This window comes from Strongylocentrotus purpuratus, unplaced genomic scaffold, assembly GCF_000002235.5.
Source record: "Strongylocentrotus purpuratus isolate Spur 01 unplaced genomic scaffold, Spur_5.0 spur5_scaffold_8, whole genome shotgun sequence".
NCBI classification, from domain to species: domain Eukaryota; kingdom Metazoa; phylum Echinodermata; class Echinoidea; order Camarodonta; family Strongylocentrotidae; genus Strongylocentrotus; species Strongylocentrotus purpuratus.
In genome coordinates this window covers 29355823-29381034 of record NW_022145614.1, presented here as the reverse complement: position 1 = coordinate 29381034, position 25212 = coordinate 29355823, and the positions used below count along the sequence as shown (strand labels likewise).

The 25212-nt window shown below is 39.6% G+C and overlaps 1 protein-coding gene across 1 annotated transcript; it reads left to right on the top strand.

Annotated features, from left to right (window-relative positions):
• Nucleotides 1-1241: 1241 nt before the first annotated feature.
• LOC580246 (zinc finger protein SNAI2) lies at nt 1242-25203 on the top strand. Its single transcript, XM_780320.4, has 3 exons — nt 1242-1970; nt 21721-22513; nt 23005-25203. Exons 1-3 carry the CDS (start codon nt 1877-1879, stop codon nt 23273-23275), a joined length of 1158 nt encoding a protein of 385 aa, XP_785413.2. The 5' UTR covers nt 1242-1876; the 3' UTR covers nt 23276-25203.
• Nucleotides 25204-25212: the final 9 nt, after the last annotated feature.

The following is a 25212-nucleotide window of genomic DNA, read 5'->3' as shown; positions in this document are numbered from 1 at the left end:
ATCATGATGATACATTCATATATCTGTTAGAGCATATACTTCATCGCCTTTTGTTCCTTTTTCATAATCTCATTAGCGAAACACAGACATTTTGAGTGGAAGTACCTGACTGCCTGCCTGTTATAACTGAACATACAGCTGGAATAAATCACTGTCCAAACATTGTATCTTTTGTGCTGAAGAGGAGAACGTCAGGTCCCGTTGACCGGTAGTAGTTAGTCCTAATGATTTGGATGACGATGGTGGAGTTGTCGTCGAGTTGTAGTCTTCTTTCCCAAACCCTCTTTATTGCAGTCAGTTTGTCTCAACTTTGAAAATACTTGTAATAATTGTAATGGCTTGTGTTAGTAGATTATTTGATTAATCGTGCTGGTTCCATTTAGTCACCTTTCGTTTTTTGTAACGATTAACTTGTATAAATAAGTTTCTAATAATGTGTATATAGCTGAATATTGTGATGCTCTGTATCTTGGTATTGTTAAACAGAAACAATTCTTGATTCTTTTGATTATTGTGAATGATTTTTAGTCTCTGCGATAAAATAATTTCATAAAAATGTATTTTGTATGTATCATACGAGAACACATCATGCATCAGGCTCACGGCCTTGATTGAAGGTAGCTTGTAGGAGAAAACAAATAAATGAAAATATAAATATTAAATGAAAAAGTTAAAGCAGCATGCAGGCCTCGCAAGTTAATTAATCATAGTTATGATGTATTATCATTGTATTATATAAACTCGAAATTGTATTTAATTGTTAACGTCAATTAAAATGTTTTGTCAAAATAATAATGTTAGAACCGATTAGTGGAGAAAAAGTTAAGAAATTACCTGTTTTTATTCTTTAAAAAGCATGAATAATCATGAAGTTTTAGAAAGATTTGCAATTTTTAAAAGAAGACGGTCTGGATCTATATCTTTTATACTAACCCTAGTCAATTTTACGCACGAACTGCTTAATAGTGTAAATAACTGGTATATCAGGACAACCAATTTAACTCGTCAGGATCTCCGTCTGTCAAAATTACTTGACAGATCTTAACAACCAATGAAAGTAACCGAAAGGCCTGTCACGGGCCGTTGGCTCCCTAAACTCAGCTTTGATTGGTGGGTTGGGCCGACGAAGGGGCACGCGCGCGATTGTGATTGGTAGAGCCGGGAGAGGCATGGTGGTGCAGGACGGGGTGTGTACTCGACGGGGGGAGATGCGGTGATGGCGATACCAGTCACCTACCAACTGATGCGTGCTGGAGCTGGCCCATCCCACCCCTGGACTGGTATCAAGGACTTACCCTGGTTCAAAGGGATAATAACACTTGTTGCTGGAAGAGAAAGGTGGATGCGCAGTATATATAGGATCTAAACATCGCTTGGTGTCCAGTCTAGTCGGTCGTTGCTCGTCCCTCCATCTACTCTTCCTCCTCTTTCAATCAGTGTCATCATCTTGTTTCATCATCAGCATCATCATCATCAGCTTTCAACTCAACCTATATTTCACCTTTGCTATTATGATTGTGTTGAATCATCTTGCCTTAACGCTAATGTGAGTCAGAGTGTGTCACAAGAGACCACCACACAGCAACATCGACCCCGCATCACTTTCCAGACAGGAGGTACCATCATCTTACATTCGATACAATCCTCACCATCACTTGGTTGTTGACTTTTAGCGTCTTATTTATTCCACTTTTCATTCCAATTTCATCTCGAGACTGAAGAGGTAAATCGAAAAAAGATAACCGTCTGAACAAAAATTGGCATTCACCGTCTTCGTCTGTGCCTTGTGGTCGTTTTGAAAATAACTTGCATCATCCTTGATTAAAAGGGATACCACATCCTACCAGTGCCAGTGCATCATCCACGCCGCATCACCATGCCTCGCTCTTTCCTCGTCCGCCGTGTCTCCCGGCCTAACAAGGAGAAAGCCGCCATGTGGGACTGCTTTGCAGCAGAAACAGCCATCCAGAGTAAGTCTTCATTTCATTCACATTTTATCCAAAAATTTCATCACCATAGAAGCAAAAAAGAGAGGGAAAAAAAAAGAACGATTGCTAAATTAATTTTGACAGCGAGTTATGTTTATGATGTTTTGATCCGAACTCGAAAACCATTTCTGCAGCGCTCCGTCTCAAGTTGCCAAGGAAATTCGGATGTAACAAAACTAGTTGTGTGCCTATTCTTGTCACCATAAAAGCATTCCAACGGTTGAGTTTCAAAATATGTTGTCGTAATTATACACAGTGCTAAAACCATGACTTTTAGAAGTATTAAATGTCATCTTATTTTTGCCACAGAACAACAAGTGTACTTTTCTTTGGAACAAATTCTTGTCTTCTATATTTAGCAGAACAAAATCTAAGATTCATGGTAATATTAGCGAAAGTGAGCTCGAAAGTTTCCCTCAATTATCGTCTAAAATGAACAATTTCACCTCCTGGTTCGGATACATTTTCTTAATTCGATACGAAATTTCTTCTCGGTCCATCTATCTTTAAAGTTTAAGGCACGAGCCAAAAATGTTGCTAATTAAGGTTGAAAAACAATTTCTCCATCGGGAAAGGGATCGGCTATAAAGTATAAAAAGCGAGGTCTTCAAGTTCTTTTTATGCGCTCCATTGATTTATAAGTGACGGGGGCAGGGAGGGTTTTAGTTACCCCCAGTTTGTATTTAGCCTAGGTATATCGCTGATGTAAATGAGGTGTTGGCGAAAATGACCCCTTTGGGATGGCCGAGTGATCAAGCGCGTCGCGGTCACTCGCATGGTCACTATCAAATGGTCACTACTCTCCTTTGACGATCGTTGACCAACCAATTTTGTTTGTCTTTTGACATGGCGCGCGACCGAAATTCCCCTTAGAGCGGCAGTTGAAATATATGTGGTTTTTATTACACCTTACACGTGAACTCGTATCAAATACCAATGGAAACGGAATGAAACTCCAAGGAGGATAGAATAATAATGAATTGCTCGCAGGTTTCCTTTTTGTGTTTGGTTAATCAACAACTTGGGAGTCTGATATGCTTTTTTAGGGTGAAACGATTATGCCCCGTTCGACCCATTAAACTGTTATTGCCAGTGGCTTTTACCTGAACCTCATTGTAAAATGAGTTATACTGATTTAAACTCAAGAAACGTAGGATATGCTTTAAACCAAAATGTTAATGCACTTTCTTGTTCTGCACCTTATTCATGTTAATCAGTTTCATCAATGTGATTATGAAAAGATAGAAGAACTTGGGAATTTTGTTTAATAGTGTTCATGGTGTTCTTCGTTATTAACCAATCTAAGTTAAGATTTTATGCTTTAAATATATCAAGCAAAATCATTATTCCATAAGATAGCTCTTTACTTTAAGAACATTAACTTTATTCAATTCGATACCCTAAATCGTCCGCATTTATTTTATTTCAAAAATGATTTCAACAAATCCAACTTGGTATTAGAAATCGATAGTAAATATAATGTGAAAGGAAAACTTCTAGACAAGCTTCTCCTTGTTATTTATTAGTTGATAACCAATACATCTTTCATCATATCACTGTACATCCATCATGTAAAACTGATATTGATATGTTAGGTTCTTGCATACCAATACTCATATCTAAAGAAATGTAATCTCCATTAATATTTGTTGCACTCAGAAGTATTGGGGCGCAGAGTTCGTGTTACCAACCACTTCACAGAGCTCCTCATCAGGGCGACCCCCGGTACGCTACCGCTGGTTTACCCACCAGATAAACAAAAGAAAACTCTCAAACTTTCTCAAACGATTTGCTCTCTCTCTCTTCTCATTTTCTTGCCCATTTGCTCACTGTTTTTGCTTTGCGAGTATACGAAAGCAAATTAACATCTCACGGTTCTAGAAATTCATAGTTAATGGATCTAACGAGCGAATTAAGCATCGTTATATCGTTAGGGTTGTTGTGCAGGCGAGCAAAGTTCTTTCTCCGGGTTTTCGTCCATTTTGTTCCCCGCCAGATCCCACGGGGTTTCTTTACCGTTCTGATTTGGATGAAACCACCTTTGTGCTTCTTTCTCTCGACTCGAGCCTTGTTTCGGACTCGACGGGAGCTTGTCTTTGGTGATACTTTGTTGGCACTAATAGGCAAGTTATTTCGATGATTAACCGGCATTGCACTTTCGTGAATTCCGACAGCTTTGCGTCATTATGTCGAGGTGGTGGTATATAGTTTCAGGTTTACTCCATTGTTTCTGCTCAGAAGGTAAAAACAAAAATATTGATGAGAATCAATTTCAACTTAAATGTATTTATAAATCAAAGGCAACACACATACAAATGACTCGTGTTGTACCGGATTGGAATAAAAGTCGTCTAATCATTAGTTTGAACAAAGAGAACTCAAAGAATTTGAAGAACAAACAAAGACGGAGCTCAGGAAGGAAAATAAGAAAAAACACGAACATTTTAAAGATTCTCTTTAAGATTTTATGATTGTTCATTCTTTCGTTCGTTTAATATGTAAAATATAGTACCTCTGATCCAGTCATACGACTAAAACATGCGACTTGAAGAAATCCCAGGGTTTTGATTGGCCGTCACTTCTCATTAAGTCGCTCGTGAAAAAGTACCCGAAAGCCTCAAGAAATAGGTAACGCTACCTATCCATACTCCTCAGTTTTTCTTCTTTGTGGAGCACGCTATTTGAATATGAAACAGGTGAAATGGAATGTCACAGTTTCAGTCTATTTATTTCTTTCTTCTGCTTTCTTAAGGGATATTACTGAGGCGATTCTTGATTAGAATGCGATGTATTTGTGACCCGAGTTGAGGTCGCGTCCCTCGGGATTCGAAGCTCGAGATGAAAGTCGACTTCAAACTGGACTGAACGCGACAGTTCCCCGCTCGAAGCTAAAGTGCGCTCCTTAAAAAGTCAGAACTTTACATCAAAGGCGAAATAACTGTTACAAAAACGTGCTTTGCGACTGTAAGTCGTGAAAAACTATCCATTTTCTTGTCCTTGATAACTGGAGGTAAGAATTTATGGAATTGGAAACTTTTGTTAATAATACTGGAATGTTGTCTTAGCCATTTACCTCAAATATTAAAATTACATTCCATACTTTGATATCCTATACATTCCATTTACAGCCATCATGTTTTTTGTTGTTAAATGAACCGATTGTTTAAATTGAGTAAAGATAACAACTTAGTAGCAGTAAGTACTATGTGAAGCCCCCCCCCCCCCCCTCCGCCTCCACCACCACCACCACCACCACCACCACCACCACCACCACCACCACCCCTCCACCCCATCATCCTCATAACAGTCATAAGACACCAATGTAGGCATGTGTTAGAAGTTGATAGACTCCCTTTATCAATCAGGTTGTGATTTGATGTAAGTAAGAAAGCATCAAACATCAGTCTATCAGCTTACACATGTAGATTCCTAGAAACGTTAAGCTGAATATTAAACGACAGAATGAAAATGTAATGTATATCACTATGATTTAAATGCAACCGTTACAAGGGCGCATGACGGCACACTTCTCTTCCTCACTCGTTGATCGGTTTTACTTCGTAACGATATTGACCGCGAAATAGATGACATTTGACTCATAGACCTACATCAATCGTAACGGTTAATGAAGCTACACCGCACCATGCAGTAAAAGATTCGATCACACCTAATGTTGAGTAAATTAGATAAAGAAACAACACTCAAAATTCTAACATCAATCAAAACTGTTTCGTTTTGGGTCCTTTGGCTGAATTTGCAATTATCAAAACTAATTTCTATTAATGTTGTTATTGTATATACGCCCAGTATCATGAATACAGGTCGTGGGCTTTAGCACGAAATACAATTTCTTTTCTTGGCGCGCTGTCATTGGTAGAAGTTTGTAATTGTATGCTAATTGTCACGAGAGTGCAACATGGTATCTTTATATTGTTCACCATGTTCTTTTCCAACGTCTCACCTTTCTATTTACATCTTGCTGTACACACTCAGTGATAAATGAGTTCGTTTAAACTATATCTTTACTCTGCTTTGCTTGTGTCTGTTAGTGTTATGAGGGTTCTCTTAAATGGAAGCACATCATTTTGTCTGTCGTATGTTCATGTATATAAGTTCCTTTCATCTCTTTCTCTGCTGTCTTTCATCATTTTGAGATTTTTTTTTCTGTGAAGAAAAAGCCAATAAGCCTATGACGGTGTGTCTTATATTATCATGCCCATACCTTCGGTTGGCGGGAAGGATTTATGTCGACTTTAGATTCGTTTGGAAGTCATTGACTCTAGAATATTTATTGCTTCACCATTGACTGAGACTGCGTCACTTGTGTATATTTCCTTCTCTCTCTGTGTGTCTCTCTGTTTCTCTCTCCCTCCCCTCCCCTTCTACTCTATCTTCTTCTCTCTCTCTCTCTCCATCTCCTATCCTCCCTCTCTCTCACTCTCTCCTCTCCACTGCTCCATCTCTCCTGTGAGCTGAAGCACTGTCACACTGGTGGAGCTTTCTTGGAAGAACTTTTAAAATAGATAGCGGTCAAAGTGATTAAGGGTGCGAAGATGATGCTCACATGCGTCGGCGCAGGCAAAAGGTGGTGGAAGTTTACAACCCAGATAATCAGGATTCGCCTGGGCACTTAGCCAAGTCTTATGATGAGGATGATGATGATGATGATGATGATGTTGATGATGTTGAGTTCATTTGTCAGCATGACGTCGGCATTGCTAATGGCAACCTCATCTTCGGGGACGAGATGGAGATCTAAAAGGACTTCTTAAATCCTCTTTCCATTCTGTCCTTTTCATCTTCCTTTTATTTCAACCTTACTCTTATGATGGTACCCTTACCATTTCTAGTTTCGATCGGGGTTTTCACCACTTTTCTTTCTGAAATGTCACCCATACCCATCTGCATATTAAACCATAATTTATAATGGATGTTTCTTAGTAATCTGGCGTCATCATCTTAAGTGTGGTTTTCTTTCAATATTTCTTCTTTCTGATTATAAAGTGATTCAACTCATATAGGTCTACTTCAGAAAAACTAAATAACTATAAACAAGTATGGAAGGGATAGATTATACCAAAAGACAGTTAAAACCTGATAAAATTGAATACAAGATGTTAGAAATATGTTTTTTAAATAGTCTTAAATGGTTGACTTTGCAAATCTTTTTTGTCAGTAAAAAAAAAAAAAACACTCGATGTTGAAATGTCCATTGAGTAGATGCTAAAAATGATGACATCGGAGGGTCCATATAAATGGGAGATTTGACCATCAGATCATAATTGGAAGAAAAACGGTCATAAAATACCAGTAATCCTCCCAAATCACAACATGCGATCAGATGGACTTGCGGCTACTAAATCCCGTCTGAGCCAAATGGCAGTCAAAACGTCATCTCATGAAGAACGCTGATCAGCCATAAACACATCGCTCAGACTAAAAAATAATAACCATAAAGCTTTTCGAAATATTTATTTTCTAGAAAGGCTCGGATTAACCGTTCACTCACCGCCCGAAGGAGTTTTTACGTCAAGTTTTTTTTTAGTTGGTTTTCTCTCTCTTCTATCTTCGTCATCATTTTTCCCCTCCTCCTCCTCTTCCTCCGAGCTTTTCTCCTTGGTGAGGAGTGCTCCGTGTGGGACGGGAGTAATGGAATTCACCACCGAGAGGGAACCGGTGAAAATACCAGAGCAAGATGCTCTCCTTCTCTCTTCAATTCGGTTGAAATTCCTCCCCAAATCTCCTATCTGGCGAAATCTAATGCCAGTCTCGGGTTTGAGTGACACGCGACCCGGCTCAAGTGACCAGCGGGGGAAGGGATCGTGTGGGGGTGGGGGAGATGTGGTGGGGGGGGGGGTGGATAAGGGCGTGGCGGCATGCAAGCTTGACTCTTTTATTTCCTTAACATTTTTATTAAAAAGTTCATGTGAAACTTGTTTTGATTCTTATTTGAACTTTTCACGCTTTTAAATATTAGTTCTGTTCAAGAGCAAAATATTTCTTGGTTACTTTTTCTTTTATCTATTTGAACAATTTGCTTTCTCTTTGTTTTGTCCATAAGATGACGCTTTGTTTTTTAAAGTTGCATGATACCCATAACTTTCTTTTTATCGGTAGTAAGACCAAATTTTGCTTTTGGCGATCCTTGTTTGTTGTCTCTCGGTTTGTCCAAAGACGTAGAGAAAAAAAATAAAATACATCACTGATTATCTTATTAAACAATGTTTTTTCTCACTTTTGATGATATTTGTCTGCTACTTTTCCCTGTTATATAGTATTTACATCCTCTTTTCCTCTGTCATAATCCAGAGTTATAATCGTCATAGGCCTATACTTTCTTTCTTCAGACAGGACTACTTTCATTTTTATCGCCAAGAAGAAGTTTGATAACGTTTATTTTCCTAGACTATAATCAGAGCTTATAAATCTCCAGAAAGACAACCAACTTCTATTGCCCTTTACCTTATGTGTTTTATCTGGGCGGAGGGATGAGTAGTAAAGGGTACAGGTTACGTTCGGTAAGGAGACTACATGTAAGTAGAGCGCAGGAGAGAAAAAAACGGCCTGTTAGATTCCTGTGCAATCTCTCCCCGTACCGGGTGGCCGTGCTTATGACCATATTTGGGCATTTGGTCGCGTGGCAAAGTTGGCGAGGGCATCATCTCTTCTCCTACCACTGCGCTCCGATACTCTTCATCTCTTTCCATCTCTCTCTCTCTCTATCTTTCTCTCTCTCTTTACATGTGTCTCTCTTTATCTCTCTCGAACTTTGCTAGTATCTCTTTCTCTCTCACTCTCTCTTTCTCTCACTGTTTGTCTGCCTCTCTTTCTCTGTCTCTATTTATCTTTCTCTTTTATCCCCCTCAATCTCTCGTTACCTCTCCATCTTGCTGTCCGTCTCTCCATTTCTTTAAATCGTTGAACCTCTCTTCCCATCTCCCTCTTTTTTCCACCTTCTCCCCTTCTCTTCCTATCTCTAGCCTATCTTTCTCTCTTGTCATCTCTCTCATTTCCTCGCTCGATCTTTCTTGCAAAATTTATCCCGGCCATTTTTCCTTTTTACCACCTCAGCTCTACCTCATTCCCTTCATCATGTACCTCTATCTCTATTTCATAATTACTTTCGTGTTTTCTTTTTCTTCGCTATCCTTTACCTTCAGTTTTATCTAGGCTATTTTTATTGATTGTATATGTTATCCTTAAAATAACACCGCGTGTTTCTTCTTTCAATTTGCTGTTCAAATGAAAATGCAGAATCATCTTTATTTTTCCTGATGGATACTTTTTTTGTTTCTAACACATTCTCTTTAACCATGTTGCTGCTGCTGCTTCTGCTGCTGTTGCTGTTGTCGCTGTTGTCGCTGTTTCTATTGATGCATCTTGTCAGCGGTGCTATCATTGTTTCATCTCTTCATCGACATCTCTCCTCCTATGTATTATCATGTTCGTTGCGATAGGTCCCCCTATTTTCGTCCTTGCCCTACGATACAACCAGACCGCCCCTGGATCTCATGGACCCCTACTGATCCGGCCAAGCTATGCCCGAGAAGGCAAACTTTCCTGGGTCAAGTTATTAATATTACGAAACCAAGTTCGGTGGGTTGCTAGTACTAGTAGTCGAAACAACTTCATAGTCCACTACTTCATTCATTCCCAAAGTCCACCCATTATCTGCTGTACTATATTGTTGTAAAATGTATAAGACATATGACCATATAATGACTCCTATTTCTCCACAAATGGAGTGGTTTACTCTTAAAATAATCACCTAATCGCGATTTAACGGAAAGGTACAGGGGTTTATCATGAATTTTGGACGAATGAAATTGGCGGACGCCAAACGGTTGCGTGCGTGTGCTTGGCGTTCGGTTGTTAGACGGCGTGCCCGGGCGACTACCTCGCCTTTCTTGCAACACCTGTGCTCCGGCATCTAACCCGTCCTATCATCGCCGTACCTGCCTGCTCTGCCAACTGTCCTGTAACTTCAATCATTTTCACACCCACGAAGTGGCTACATCAACATCGAACTCAAACAGCCCTGAAAACTAAATTTAGTTACTCTTTCCACTCCCTCCTCCCACTCTCTCTCACTCTCACTCTCACTCTCTCTCTCTCTCTCTCTCTCTCTCTGAAACACCATATATTTCAACAGCTTAAATGGTGCGTTACCATTGGATGACCGTTCAGTAGGAAAAATATTAATTTAGACGATTTTGTTTCTTTCTTTGACACTTCTAATATAAGGTTAATCGGGCGCAACTAGATGATTTGCACGTGATCGTTAACCCTTTTTCACACTGCTTCATAAACCACGCCACAGTTACACACAGCATAGTGAGCGTACAAGATATTGGAGACAATGGGGACGGAGTCGAACTTTTCGAAATGAGATCCATTTTCAAGAGGTCAAAATACTGCCGTAGAGGTGACTCCTTTTGTTTTGTTGTCCCACACGAGCGATCAAATCCCCCTTCTTGAAAACCAACCCGACCTATCTTTCCCCACTCACGCTTTGCTCTATTTCCGTACGGTATTAACCAGTGCGATGCCGCGACCGCGAGTACATCTTTATCCTTTTCCCCTGCTCTCTTTACACCTCTTTCAATCTATCTTTATCATCACTCTTTCTTTCTAGAGGGAGATAGAAAAAAGAACAAATCAAGACATACAGAAGCAAGACCAGGATTCTCGCCCAAATTGGGGTCAGAGATCTTGAAACAAAAGACCAAAAGGTATTGATACGCGAAGCTTAGTCTTCTGGGAACGCACTTTCGTCAACACTTCGGCAAAAGGTAGATTTAAAAGGGCGAAACCACATCGGAGCAGGCATGAAATCACAAAAGCTCCTCGGATACAGCCTACAAGGCCCCGTCATTGTTTCAACTCTTCAAACAAAAATATCATGGAAAAGATGGCACATGTTTTGCTTTGTTGTTTATCCAATTTTGGTAAGCAGCGGCCGAAAATTAAATTTGAATAAAATTAATTTCAAAAGATCCCCTCACTATAGCCGCGCTTATTTCGAACATTCCTACTCGATATTTTGATTACATACTAACGAGCTATATGTGTAACCGTTGTAAGTCGTTAGATCTTATAGATTTTATCTGAATTCTCACCACTGCCTTTCAAATCTGTCAGAGAATCTTTCGGCCGCAGATTCTTTCTCGAGTTGACGAATCGAGTGAATCACGTGACGGGTGTACATGTTTGGCCAATGACGTACTTATAGAGTGCAAGAAATAGAAAGCAAAACTTGACTGTTACAACTCGACACCTGAATCATTTCTCTTACGATAATCAACTCCCTCTTACCACCCGCCCCCTCTCTCTCTCTCTCTCTCTCTCTCTCTCTCTCTCTTGTCCTTCCCCCTCTACTCCTCTACACCCACCCTTTTCTCCCTAATCCCTTTCCTTTCTCACCTTCTCTCGCTCTCTTTCCATAATGCTTAGGCTATTTCTCTACCTGTTTTTCCCTCAAACATCTCCACTTTCATTCGTTTTCCATTGTTTTGCTCTTCTTTTCCATTTTTATAGGCCTCCTTCCCCTCAAACAGGTTTATTCCTTCATCTGTTTGGTTCCATTATACCTTTCTCTATCTTCATTCGTCGGCCGTTATCTCCCTCCATGTTTCCTTCTGTATGTCTGTCGCTCTCTGTCTGTCAATATCATTCTCTCTCTCTCTCTCTCTCTCCATCTCTCTCTCTCTCTATCTCTCTCTCTCTCTCTCCCTCTCTTTCTCTCCATCTGTCTCTCTCTCTCTTTCCCTGCACCCATCTTATCAGTTCATTATATTCTTGTCACCCCATCTTCTCGCTTGGCATTATCTATTATGTTGGGTCTAGACAAGTCACTCTTCTTTGAGATAGACTTGCAGTGCCTTCATCATCATCATCGTCATCATAATCAGTGACATCGTATAGTGTATATGGTATATAGGGGCACGCGTCTCCTGCCAATCTCTTCGTTTCCGGTCACAGCTTGGACTCTGTGTTCCTCCCCGCCCCCGCAAACCCCCCCCCCCCCTCCTCCCCTCCTCTCATCTCTGCCAGGTCGATAGTAGTAATTGAAGGGTTGTTTCTGCGGGGGGGGGGTGGGCTGTAGGATACAATTTTAATAGAGAGATAGGGGTGGTGGTCGTCAGGAAAATAGATACACATATAAATATACTGATGCACTGCACCGTCATCATATAACCACGGACTTGTACCCTGATGCAGAGTTTGGAGCAGGTTAATAAAGAAATGTTATTTTCATTGACGCTTTGGACTTTGCAGGAGGGATTCTGACACCCCTTCCCTAAAACGTCACGTGACATCCTACTCCTTACGCATATACACATTAATACAGCTGCGCTCAATTCTTTTATTACCAAATGATTTCTTTAATACGTTGCCCACATAGAACTTGTCCAGCATTAAATATAAACTATAAAATATTACCATACTTTGCACAATTATTTTATGGCAACTCCTTGCGTTTGACTCCAATGTCCGGAAGATGCTACGAAGACTAGAGAGAGGAAGAATGGATGATGCTTCCCTCCTCCCTGGGTTGGCCGAGAATTTCTCATTACCGCCTGTAGGGGTAGATAGAGATCTAGCAAAGAGTGGATATTGAATTGAATTAAGATAGTGTGGAGAGGGGAACGCGCCATATGACAACAGCTAGTCGCGTGGGTTCCGTAATTACGTTATGTATAGATAAAGACAAGTATGGCGCTTGGGTGGAAATGATCTTGTGTGTAAGATGCAGTTCCTGAAAAGGTGTATTTTGTCAGAACGAAAATAAAAATGAATTTCGATCAAATTGAAAACAATATCATTATTATTTTATTGAAACGCTCCATAAACCTATCATTTTCATTGCCCCTTTGTTACCAGAAAACCTATCAAAAATCTTTCGTATTTCTGCATAATTTTTGCTATACATTTGTATTCTTAGTTTTTCCCAGTAGGTCTTCATTTATACTGCATATGTCAGATGTAGATTCCTTTAAAATGCATTTTGATAGTTTGATTTGGCCGATAAAAAATATCCGCTAAATTGAAAAACATACTTGCAAGCAGGGCTAATGCTTCGATGCACAACATCATACAAATGCACGCCCAATTGCTTGTTGCTATTCAGTTGTCTGAATCATTTTTGTATTTATTGACGTTTTTCGACTAGTCAACAACCCAATGTCATCCATCTTCCATGTTTGAATTGACACAAGATCGTTCCTGAAATAGAACTCCATCCAACCGATTTTCCAATCCAGGTCCGCTTGCAAAGAATGAAAAAGAGAGTTCACGTCCAATGCAATTCATGGAAGCATGTATAACCGTTTGAAATTGCGAACAGGTTCAAGTTGTCAAAGTGTCCCTCCCGTGCGCCTCGCGTGCGCCCCACTCCACGCGACCACAAGGTGCCCTGTCGTCACGCGCGTGCCGCTAACGACCTCCTCCATAAAACTCCCGCGGTGGCGTGGTTTTAAATCAAAACTTGTTTAAAAAGTAGAATATAAAAAAATAGAAATACATGAGGGAAGGGGTACTTGTGTTTTGATTTAATGGTATGGTCATGTTGAGTATGCCCACCTACAAACTTCCGGTCAGAGAAAAATGGCCGGAATTACTTTAGACATGTGTTGCACTCGACTTGTTCAAAACAATCATTCTAGTGCTGTTTTGAAATCAAAAGTCAGTTGTCAACTTTAAGTATCATAAATTGTAATCATTATTTTGCTTAGAGCTTATGAATATGAATCCTGAATACTATGTTCATGATATAAATATTATAATTAGAATACCATTCTCTCCATTTTCCCGTTCCTCCTTGAATCATGCGAATATAATTTGTAAGCTTCAATAAATGGGCTATTTTGAACGTATATGAAGTACTCAATAGAAAAACCACATTCCATATTAGACTAGTCACTGAACGAAGTCCTCTTGAAGGCGATAAAATAATCTAAATCGAATATATCGTAAAGAATTGGGAAAGTAAATGACGGTTTGCTACATACATCTACCTACGTGCACTTGAACAGTTGAAGTTTTGAATACAAAGAAAAGTAAAAGCGAAAGCCCGTTTACTACTGAATGAATGAAAGATTGTCAGGGAACCTGCCCACCACCTGTGACGCTCCGCGTCGGATCGAAACAAGATGGAAAGAGGAGGAAAAAAGAGAGAAAACGAGTAAAATTATGAATGAAACTGGAAGTCCATTGTGACCTCTGCGTATACGCAAGAGTCAGGCTAAATTGAAAGGTCATAAGGTCAGGTGTGTCAAGCTAATCAGGGCTACGTCAAATACAAATTGAGGAGTGACGGTTGGTTGGTCGGTCCGGGGTTTCAGGAGTACTGTTGAGGGGTTGGTTATGATATTGGATGGGGTGAAGGGAGGGGGTCGGGGGGGGGGGGGGGGTAGACGGATTGTTGGTAGCTGTCGATGGGGATGAAAATTGAAGGGGTAATCTAATAATGGTTTGGCAATGCGAGGAAAAAGCATCTAACGAAACGGTACATAAGATTAGAGATTTGAACTTTTGAAGAATAAAATTGAAAGTGGTTTTAAAATATAAAAAGCACAATTTATGATAATCATCGACTACGTGCCTGATAAAAATAAAACATTCACTAGTTTGACACTAAAGCAAAATATCTCCCAACCCTACTACGTGACACGAGATTAATCGAACTGCAATATAAAATTTTGAAGAGAGAAGCTCAGTATTTATCTACAGATAAATAAAGATATTTTGGTATTTGCCATGATTAAAAAAGACTATGGTATCATTGATTTTCATTCATTAAAAATTAGCCGGTAAGCTTTCCATCTGATTATTGACCTTTTTGTAGGTAACCGAAATGTATATAGGATGAGACAGGTCAATTTATGCCAATTAGCTTCTTCTTTTTCCGAAGGGGGGCAACCATACACCCCTGACGTTGGTCCACGATCCCCCAACCTTCTCAATGTCGATCCCTAAAGACGCTAGAAATATTATACCTCCAATAATCTACCAGCGCAACCGCGATCTCTCTCTCTCTCTGTCTCTCTCTCTCTCTTCTATTACCATGCCTTCCATATTCAAAGGAGAGGGTAAAAAAGTGAGTTTCAATGTCAAAAGGAATTTTGAGTGGTAAAGCTGATGACTTACATGAACGGGGGAGTCTTTATATTTCTCCTTTTTTCCCTTCATTTTTACCCCTCCTTTTTTGTGGTCTAGCAAATCTTTATCATGTGTATATTGTTTGTATGAAGAGGATGACCGAGGTCATGACCCTGGTGTTGAGGTCACCCGGCTTAGCCTAGCAACAGGGTTTAGTCGTGACCTTAAACCAACAACCAAAAAATCTTTTTCATTTTGCATATATATACAACACATTAGGCTTGGGCGAAAGTCTTTATTTGATTTTATTAAGACATATCACCAAGAAACAAATTGTGATTGATAAAATGTGAGATTTTATGTTAGGAATGGTTAGTTTCCATCAAGAAATACAACGTAGAATGATTCTTTTAAAAATTCATATTGCTCATAATACACACTCTATGACTATACGAGTATATTCATTGCACATTGGTGTACATGAATTTATATTAAAATTAATATTATACAATAAAAGATTAGGCCTAATAAATGATTTGATGCCTATGAAACTATTTCTTTATGATAATAAGAATAATCTACATCGATTTTTGGAGCCCGAGCTCAAGGAAAACATACATCAGTTGTTGTTGATACATCAGAAAGAATATGGCATGAAAAGTAAGTCATGGCGCGCAAACTTTCACCTTCAGCACCAGATGTCTTCTTCAACAGTTCACGTGTCGGTCTGCCCTAACTTTCTTTACCGTCTTTTAATTAATCGACGCAAATGCAAGCGCCGAGCTCACCATCCAGCTAAAGGCCACGACGAAATGTTATCAATCGGATCAAATAAATATCATCGGGTATTTTTAGAATCTTCATCAACTCGGAAGGGGGAGAGATTTTGATCTTCTAGTGTTTCGTTCCACCTCTCATGCTGACATTCATAACATGAAGAGGGAAGGATGGATGGAGGCCGGTGTGTCGTACATTCAGCGGTCAGAGAAATAAGGGAAAACTTGAAGACGTGGAGAATATGAAATCCTAGACCGCCTTTCCGTCGTAATGTTAAAGATGATATCTGTGAAGTAAATGTGACAGGAAATATATATCAGCGACTGTCAAACAACCATTTCCTTTATAAATGTGTCCCTCTCGGTTTCTGCTTTCGATTTTTGTTTTAGAGGGGGGTGATAAAAGCAGTCATACTTCGGCATCAGTCAATTTGGTAGCGTCTGCTCCTCAGCTGGATGGGGGAAGAGGAGAAGGAAAGTACTTGAGAGGGATAGTAGGAAAGAGAGGGAGAGGAGGGAAGAGAGGGAGAGGAGGGAAGAGAGAGAGAGAAAGAGGGAAGGTATGGTGTGTCTTTTAGAGGCACGTGGCTGGAGAGCAAGCATTACCTTATTTGGTTACAACCGGCGCGCGCCAGTGGTGGCTAAAAACTAAGTCCTGATTGAAGTCTGGTATATAGGCACACTTGGTTTACCCTATTGCGTGTTGTCTGCTCCAAATACTTCAACATCAACCTCGTCCATAGTCAACTTTTTTACCACTCAAGCCGCACGTTCGTGTTGTTATTTCTCCCAATCAATTCCTCAATGATATATATTTTTTCCTGAAAACCGCAAGCCCCTTCCCTTTATCTGCCCAGGCTCTTTCTGCGGCTCCATTTTCAACAACTTGGCCTTTGTTGGGTCCTAGAGGATCCCTCCAATCCTGTCCCCAATCGGAAATGTTTCATTAAGGTCGTGCTTATTAGACATGTGGGGTTGATGAGTTTCGCGGACGGGGCAGGCTCGTTCGGTAACAGTTGCTAATAAAATCGACACGTTTGGAAGTTCGAGTGCAGAATTGAGTGGAATTCCGGATGTTCAATTTTGACGCATTCTTCCACACACAATTTGCCGTTTGTCCCCCGGCTAACCTTGGCTACATGTGTATGGAAATATGAAAAACAAGTTTTCTATTTTGACGCAGATGAATAACCCCGCTACTGACGACAGAGAATGCACTTTTGCGACTTTTCCTCGTCACCGGCTTTTTAAAAGTTCAAACGGAGTCCAATGTTTGATTCAACACACACAGAGAAATAGAAATAAATTAAACAAATTAAACAAATCAAATAAAAGCCTTTCATTGTCCGTACTATGCTTACAAAAACTTGAATAAACCTATCATTTTATAAAATTAGAATAATACAATGCTTTATTGCTAATATCACATTATGTTTGCAGTCATTCGAATCCATCTTAAATAGCTTTTGATATTTTCTTGTTTACAAACTCTTTTAGTGAACACTTATTCTAAAAATGACTTCACAAATATCCTGGCTAACGATTGATTCATTGAGATAGATCTGCAACTTGTGGTGGCGTAACATTCTTATACAGGGCGAACAGTTGTGTCTGATTTTCATTTCTTCTAATTTCACCGTCTCCAATTGTTGTCAGGTAGAATTATTGGTCGAAGACAGGCGTGGTCTGAGTCTTGCATCTGTGGACATTATTCACGTTTCGAAACAAAATGGATTTGCGGTCGCGTGCACGTGCGTGCTTTGGTTTTTGCATGGAGGGTGGTACGGTGATCGTGGGGATGGTCGAAAATCATCTGGCCCTGAAAATGTTCGCCAATGTCTGTGCTATTTTCTGTGATAGCAAAGTTATTTTCGTTAACATTCTCTCACATCCCCATCGTCAGATCGTATTTTATTTTTCTTCCATTTGTCGTCTTCTCCTCAAAACTGATGTTTTACGGTCTTGACATAGTTAACGATCAAGGAGGCAGTGGACTGATTTTGAATGTTGCCCTTTTTTCTGTCTTTCCCTTGAAAATGTCAATGGCTATTGCGGTATCTTTTTAGTCATTTATTTGATAATCTTCATGTTCAAAGTATGTTCTCTCTATATTTGTTCATGCTTTACGCTGTTAACCCTTATTTTCAATGTCTCTACTAAAAAACGCAATATAATTCTATCACCTTGGCATATCTGAAGTCCCTTTAAAACAAATAGTTCAAAACACATCCCTCAAGGTTTCATCAAATTTAAACGACTGCATAAATAATACGATTGACGACCATAGCATAATGTGACGATGGTAGGCAAATTCGTTGTAATAAGTGCTCTACAAACACACGGAAGGGCTCGGGGTACGCGCCCAAGAAAAAAACTGAACCAATTAGGCATCCTTGGAGGAAAACCTACCTGTAAAGGCTAACCATTTCTATTTTTCTATTTATCATGCTACCCAACAAGTGTCGCCTAGCTATAACCACTAGTTATCTCGTTGGCACGCATCAGTTGGTTGGACGACTTCCAGAGAGCAAGCGTGACGGGTTGGTTGCTCTCGTTGCTATGCTGTCTCGCCAGATGATGATGATGATGATGATGAAGGGTACGGGGCCAACGTTGGGTTACATCATTGCATACGAGTGGTAGAAGGCCTATACATTAAAGAGACTTTTCAAAAAGGGGACTTGACATTAGAAAAGCCAAATCTGTGGCAGTTTTCAAAGTTTTTGAGCCCGATTTGTTTTCAGAAAGCTTTAAAAATGTTAGTTAAGAATCCCTAATGTAGCACTACTACTCTTACGAGTTTTTCATCAAAGCGAAAATTCATATATTAGTTGTGCTATATAAATCGATTTCGTTATTATTATTATTATCATTTTCATCATCACTACTATTGTTACTATTATCATTATCATTATTATAATCATGATTATCACACGTCAAAGAGGGTCACTATACGTCTCGGTGTAAATTATCAATCTCCAGCGTTGTTCGCTCCCAACCACCTTTATGTTAATTTGTACTAATCTGTCCATTTGGTCACTAATTATTCAATCAGCTGACCATTTGTGGGGGTTGTTTTCTTGTGAAAAAAACAAGAAAATAGCCAAAACCTATACCTGAATTAAAAGAATTACAAGAATCATAAGAAACCGCCACTCTACATCGAGATTATGGAAGGATTAAACACCCATCCCTTTAATTACGCAACCACCATACATAAAATTTTAGCGCAGGGTCTGAGTGCAGGTAGACTAGGTAGTTAAAGATGTTTTATATTGAGGGGTAATGAAAGAAGTTTGTCTGTTCTGGTTTGCTCCCCCTTCCTCTGGCCTCATCTTTCTCGTCATCAATCAAGAAAACAGCTGTTCGTCAGCGAGCTCCGCCACCACCTACAAACAAGCGTAATTTGTATCGTCGTGCATTGTAGCGTCCTGGAGCTGGTACACTGTATGGGGACAAACCAATATAAAGTTGCACTACTTTCGGGAGCAGAGAGTATCTCTCTCTGGTAAGAGGAACATGTTATGGGGATGCCAGATCCATAGAATGATAACATGGAGGGATGGGGATAAAACAATAGAGGAATCCGAAGATGAGTAAGTAAAGTATGAGTAAGAAAGGGAAACATGCAAACATGTGAAAGCATATTTACAATGATGGAGAGAAAAATACCAAAGTGGATTAGTGCATACCATTTCATACTTTACAGTTTAGTGGTTGAGGGGGGGGGGGGCTGAGCAAATAGTACGTTGTTGTGAAGCATTTTCTAATGTGTCTTGCGCATGTTGGCCGTCATATTTACAGAAATATGTTTTGATCGTTTAAACCTTTGCAGCTATAACATGCACACTGGACACGTCGAACTATCACGACAATTCTCGTTGTGTCATAACAAAAACATCATGGCGGCGAAAAGGTTAGATTCAAAGATGTTTCATGTCAAAATGTCACGGTGATTATAGATATGACACCATCTTTATACAATTTCGCTGGCATTCTTTCGGTCCCCAACTGATGGAGAAATTTATGACTTTGCTATACCAAAATGCAGCGCTCTTTCGTAGTTACGAGGAAGGAGCATCGCCATGAGGGTAGTTTTGGGATGAGGTCTTCCCTTGAAGGGTTTGCTTATCGACACCCATTCATATATTTCGGGCACCATAAAAAGAAGACATCATATGGCATAGTCTTGCTCCAAGTTTGATAATGATCTTGTATGTTTATTGCACTTTGCTGTACAATATAACTAGCATTTTGTAAGCTCTCCGTCTTAAAATGTAACTGTATTTTAGTTGTCCACATTCCTTTATGTTTAATCAAATCATGAGCTTCGTGTTTCGATCAATGTGTCGCGGGGGATCGCCATTTGTCTTCAATTAGGGATATGAGAGTGAAAACACCTACCTGGTTCAATCGAGAAAAAAAATGCACGGTGCGTTTGAAAAAATGGGGAAAATATTGAGAGTGACTGGAGATGAGACTTGTTGTCGCGTGGCTAGTGGGTTGGGCAGACAGACGACATGCAGTTCGGCACGAGGCTGGGAGGTCGCTTAACTCCTTGGCACCATGACGCACGCAGCGCGTGCCCCGGGAGAGAGTACCACTATCTCTTTGACACAGCCAATCAGGATACGCGTCTCTTCTTCTACTCTCTGTCTCTCTTTCTTCTCTCCTCCGCTGCGTTGGAATGTCGAGTATTTTTTCCAGCCATGATGTTGTTATTGCTTTTATCTCTTTCACCTTCTCTCTCTCGCTCTCTCACTCTACCTCGCTCCCCTCTCTCTCTTTCTCTCCCTGCCTGCCTGCCCTTTCTTTCTTTGTCGTATGACCCCGGGGTTCATGGAGCTGGTGAGTTTGTTTTCTAGGTGCGGTGTTTTGTGATTGATGTGCAGCGGCTAGCTCCTGACAGCTGGCACGCGAGCTTGATTAACATGCGCACTCTCGTCCCGTCTGCCCCTGTTGGCTGCTCAGCCTGTTGCCGCCCACGAAACGTCCCAAACCTAAACATAAAATTAATGATTATCTGCAGTTTGACTTGTGCCATTTTTCATTGCACTCTACCTTTTTGCCTATTTGTTACCACTTTGACACAGCACTCGAAATGGAAATAAAATGAGACCGATTGTGTCCTTTTTGCCCAATTAGGGAAAACCAGACAATATTTGAAAGACTTATTAAATATTATTTTGTTGAAAAAAATAGCTCTAGAGCTATTTTTCCATGTAAACCTTCCGTATCTTGTTAATATCTACATACTTTGAAATGAGTTTTAAGTTCGGTTCTTTAGGTAGGATCATTACCTTTTTGAAATGTCCAACCCGAGAAGGTCATTTATCTAACACTAACGTTTTTTGGCCATTTTCCAATTAAAGTCACGTAGTGTAAGCGTTAAATATTTCACCAAAATATCCGTGTTTTCAGCTTCTTTTGTTGTTTACACCAAGCTGTATATCTGTTCTGTGAAATACAATCGAGTTTTAGTGAAACCTCTATGTTTTTCTTATCGTAACACCGGGGTGACGATGTCATTGCTGTAAATCTCGACAACCCGACGAATATGTCAAAGGCCCCTTATCAGTATCAAACAGACGTTTTCATACAATGCCTTTTTTTCTCTCATGATGAATGTGGTGATCATTTTACTTTCAATAATATTCAGAGAATGTATTTTCATATCTACTGGAAAAGTGTTCGGGTGGAATCCTGATCAAAACCACGTGGGGGATAAAAATGACAACAAAGAGAACTCCGCTACTTATCGGCAGATAGCACACGGGTCTACTGATATTTCGTTTGGCAGTTTTGACGTTTGGATTAACTGTGTTTATTTATTTATTTCTCATCTCTATCTACAGGTTACTATGGTTACTCCAGCGTTATTCAAATTCCATCGGCGAGGTCTGTTGTCTCAGTGCCCTCACCACGCAACCGACCCTTCCAATTCCACACAACCTCTAACCCTACGCAAGTTGGCAGCAAGGCTAGGCAACGCAGAGGGCGCCCTAGGAGTGAGGTTGCAGGCGAAAAGAAGAAGCAGCGGGCTCAGCAAGTGACTACCCTCAACATCCCGTCCACTGAAGGGCTTCTCAAGACCATGGACTCCTCGCATAGTGGTCTCTTTATTCTATCTACACTCGCTGAGAAGCTAGATAACTCGGACAAACAATACTACGACCAAAGGCGAGCTCTTTACTACCCTAGTGATGTCAGTGGACTTCTAAATCAATCACCCATTCGCCAAGCCAACATGACCCTCAACTACGGCTCCATCGGAGGCAACGCTCAACCCGCTGAAGGATCTGTACCTTCCCGTGACGACCGTGCCACCACACCATCCAGCCCCATCAAGGCGACGTCGCCGTCGAGTATGGTCATCGTCCCGATGTTAGACACCACGACCACCTCGCACTACAACAGTCAACCCGCCAGTCCGATGTCGGCAGAGTCGCAACCTATGGCGATGTCGCCGCTAGATGGAGCCATGATGCCTGGGCATTCGTGTCCTGAGTGTAGGAAGAGCTACAGTACGTCAAGTAACCTGGCCAGGCACAGGCAGACGCACCGGAGCGTGACCGACCAGAAGGCCCGCAAGTGCCCGCATTGTGACAAGGTCTATGTTTCCATGCCTGCACTCAGTATGCACATCAGGTAAGCATGGGATTTTTGTTTTACCTTTTCAGTTTAGATAGGCCACATTAAAATTCCTATGTTTCACAGGAAAGATTTAAGAATTCAATATCTTTTACACAAGTTTATAATAGCTGTATCATGATAATACGCCTACGTGGCTTTGCAAAGATCATCATGAACATTCAAACCTATCGTCTAAAATTTTAATAAATTCCTAATATATGTTTTTTTTTTAACCTAAATTTCTACTGAACTTGGAAAAACATCTACTTTGATATTCAGTACCAAAAGAATAAAATTCAGTTGTGCATATTACCAAAGAAAAGGAACTACTTGTATGGTGTGACTTTGCTGCCTCTTTAATTACATTTGAACATCCTTTGTTTACCCAATAGATGTTTAAAATCGCAATACAATATTTTCACAGATACATTTAATAGCCATAGCCCAAAGATTTAGTGAAACTAATCAGTTATTTCTTTCCTCTCCCTTTTCCTTCGATTCTACAGGACCCACAAGCTCGGGTGCAAATGCCACATCTGCGGAAAGTGCTTCAGCCGCCCCTGGCTACTCCAGGGGCACATCCGTACTCACACAGGGGAACGCCCCTTCTCCTGCCCCCAGTGCGGAAAGGCCTTCGCCGACAAGTCCAACCTCCGCGCACACGTCCAGACGCACTCCACCATTAAACCGTACGTCTGTCAAAAGTGCAACAAAGCTTTCGCGCTCAAAAGTTATCTCTACAAGCACGTGGAATCTGCATGCTACAGAGCCACATAGAGCTACTTCGAACATTTATTTATCGTCTGTCAAAATATGGAATGTCGTATTTATGTTAATTTATTGATTATGCAAGTACTCTTCATGTGGAAGTAGAAAACCCGACGGGATTTCTAAGCAAGTGTCATATTGGTAAACATTTAATTTGAATTAAATGATTGTAGTGTATCGATAGGAGTAAACATAAATCATTCTATCGAGTGGCTTGTTATCGAGTGCCTTGTGAATCACATCGCCTTCAAACGTGCCTTTAAATCATATCAAGTATACCCATATTATACATTATGTGTCTTTAAATTCATGTTGACTTTATACGTGCCTTTGAATTATATAACGTGCTCTCAGACGATATGCACCATTTGCTCTCAAATTAAGCAATAAACCATAGAGAATTCTAAATGTGATTTCCTTCCACATCTGTATAAAGAATTAAAAAAAAAAAAACTTTGAAGACGCAAACACAAAAAATGTAATAAAAACCAAAAGCCAACAGTCTTCCTTTTGTATTAATATTTGATGCCTCAAAAGAAAAGCTGTATCCTTTATCCAAGAATTGGTATACAAACATATTCCTATATGTTTAATCGAGTTATCATTTTTTTTATAAAACTTCCAAAGAACATATTACTATGTTTCGAGGAATTGTAATGCCTGAGATTCAAAACGTAAACTAAAGCTATGTAGGAACTTGCGCTTGTTCATGGTCATGTTTGTATTAATTAAGGGATCTAATCGAGTACTTAACAATTGCATAACTTGAAAAGAATAGCTTGACAATTAAAATAATGCCTTCTAATTTAAAAAGCTGGGTCGCCAGCATGCCTACGGAATTTCACTTTCCTTTCAAACTATTATCATATATTTCAAAGGAAATGTAGCCACTCCTCATATTTGAAGTGTTTACGCAATTTTCCATTTTCTAATCCACTTTCGGCTTTATTAACCTAGTTCCTGCCCAAACTATTGTAATTGCGTTATTTTACCTTTTTGTTGTATGTAAACCGTCGATATGTATTTAAACTTTTAAAAGTCATTTCCATTAATTCAGTGACGTTCCTATTCATGAATAACTTTCCTTTGCAAGAATCTATTTTTGCAATAAACTACTGAGTTCTTTTGTACAGTTTGCCTTTGTAAATATCTATTTATTACCTTTGAGAAGATCAGCAAATGAAAATGTATTCATCATTGTAAATAGACAAGACTTATACGAGACGAGATGGAATAGATTGTGATTTATTTGATGCGAAGAATACACGCAATAGTTTTGGATGTAGTTTATTGTATTTCTAAGTTTTTATGTTGACTTTTTAATGTTGTTGCATAATTGTCTGGAAAACAGCGATATTGCCAACATGCCTTGCCGGCAAACGTGCCTTATTTTGTAAATTTATTTTGTAGACTAGCAGTGAAACAATGTACAGAGTTGTGCATTATCATGATAAAACTTGGTAGCTTGTTAATGATATATTTTCGTATGTTCAAAGTTATAGTGATAGAACGAGAAAAACACCCATACAAGATCAGAATATAGACAACTTTTGGAAAAACTTGAAGGAAAAGAAGAAAGGGTATACTTTATCTAGATGTGATTTTCGCGTTATTTCGGTTTGTTATTCTTGTTTAAAGCAAGTGTTTATGATCATACAAAACAACAGTCAGAATTAAAACAGACAGAATAAAAATGGCAATTTCATTATCATTGCATGGTTTATCCAAACGGTTTTCTACCAGTATTATCATATTTCAATGGAGCTTCGTGAATCTAAATTTATTGTTTTTAAAATATTGTGAGATCAATAAGTGTGAGTGAGAGTGTGTTAATTTATACATGTATTGAATAAATAAGCTTTAATTTGTTAATATTGATTATGTTGTCACGTGACTTTTTCTACTTCATGTGGAATAAATGGACATGGAACTATAAATAGAAGTTG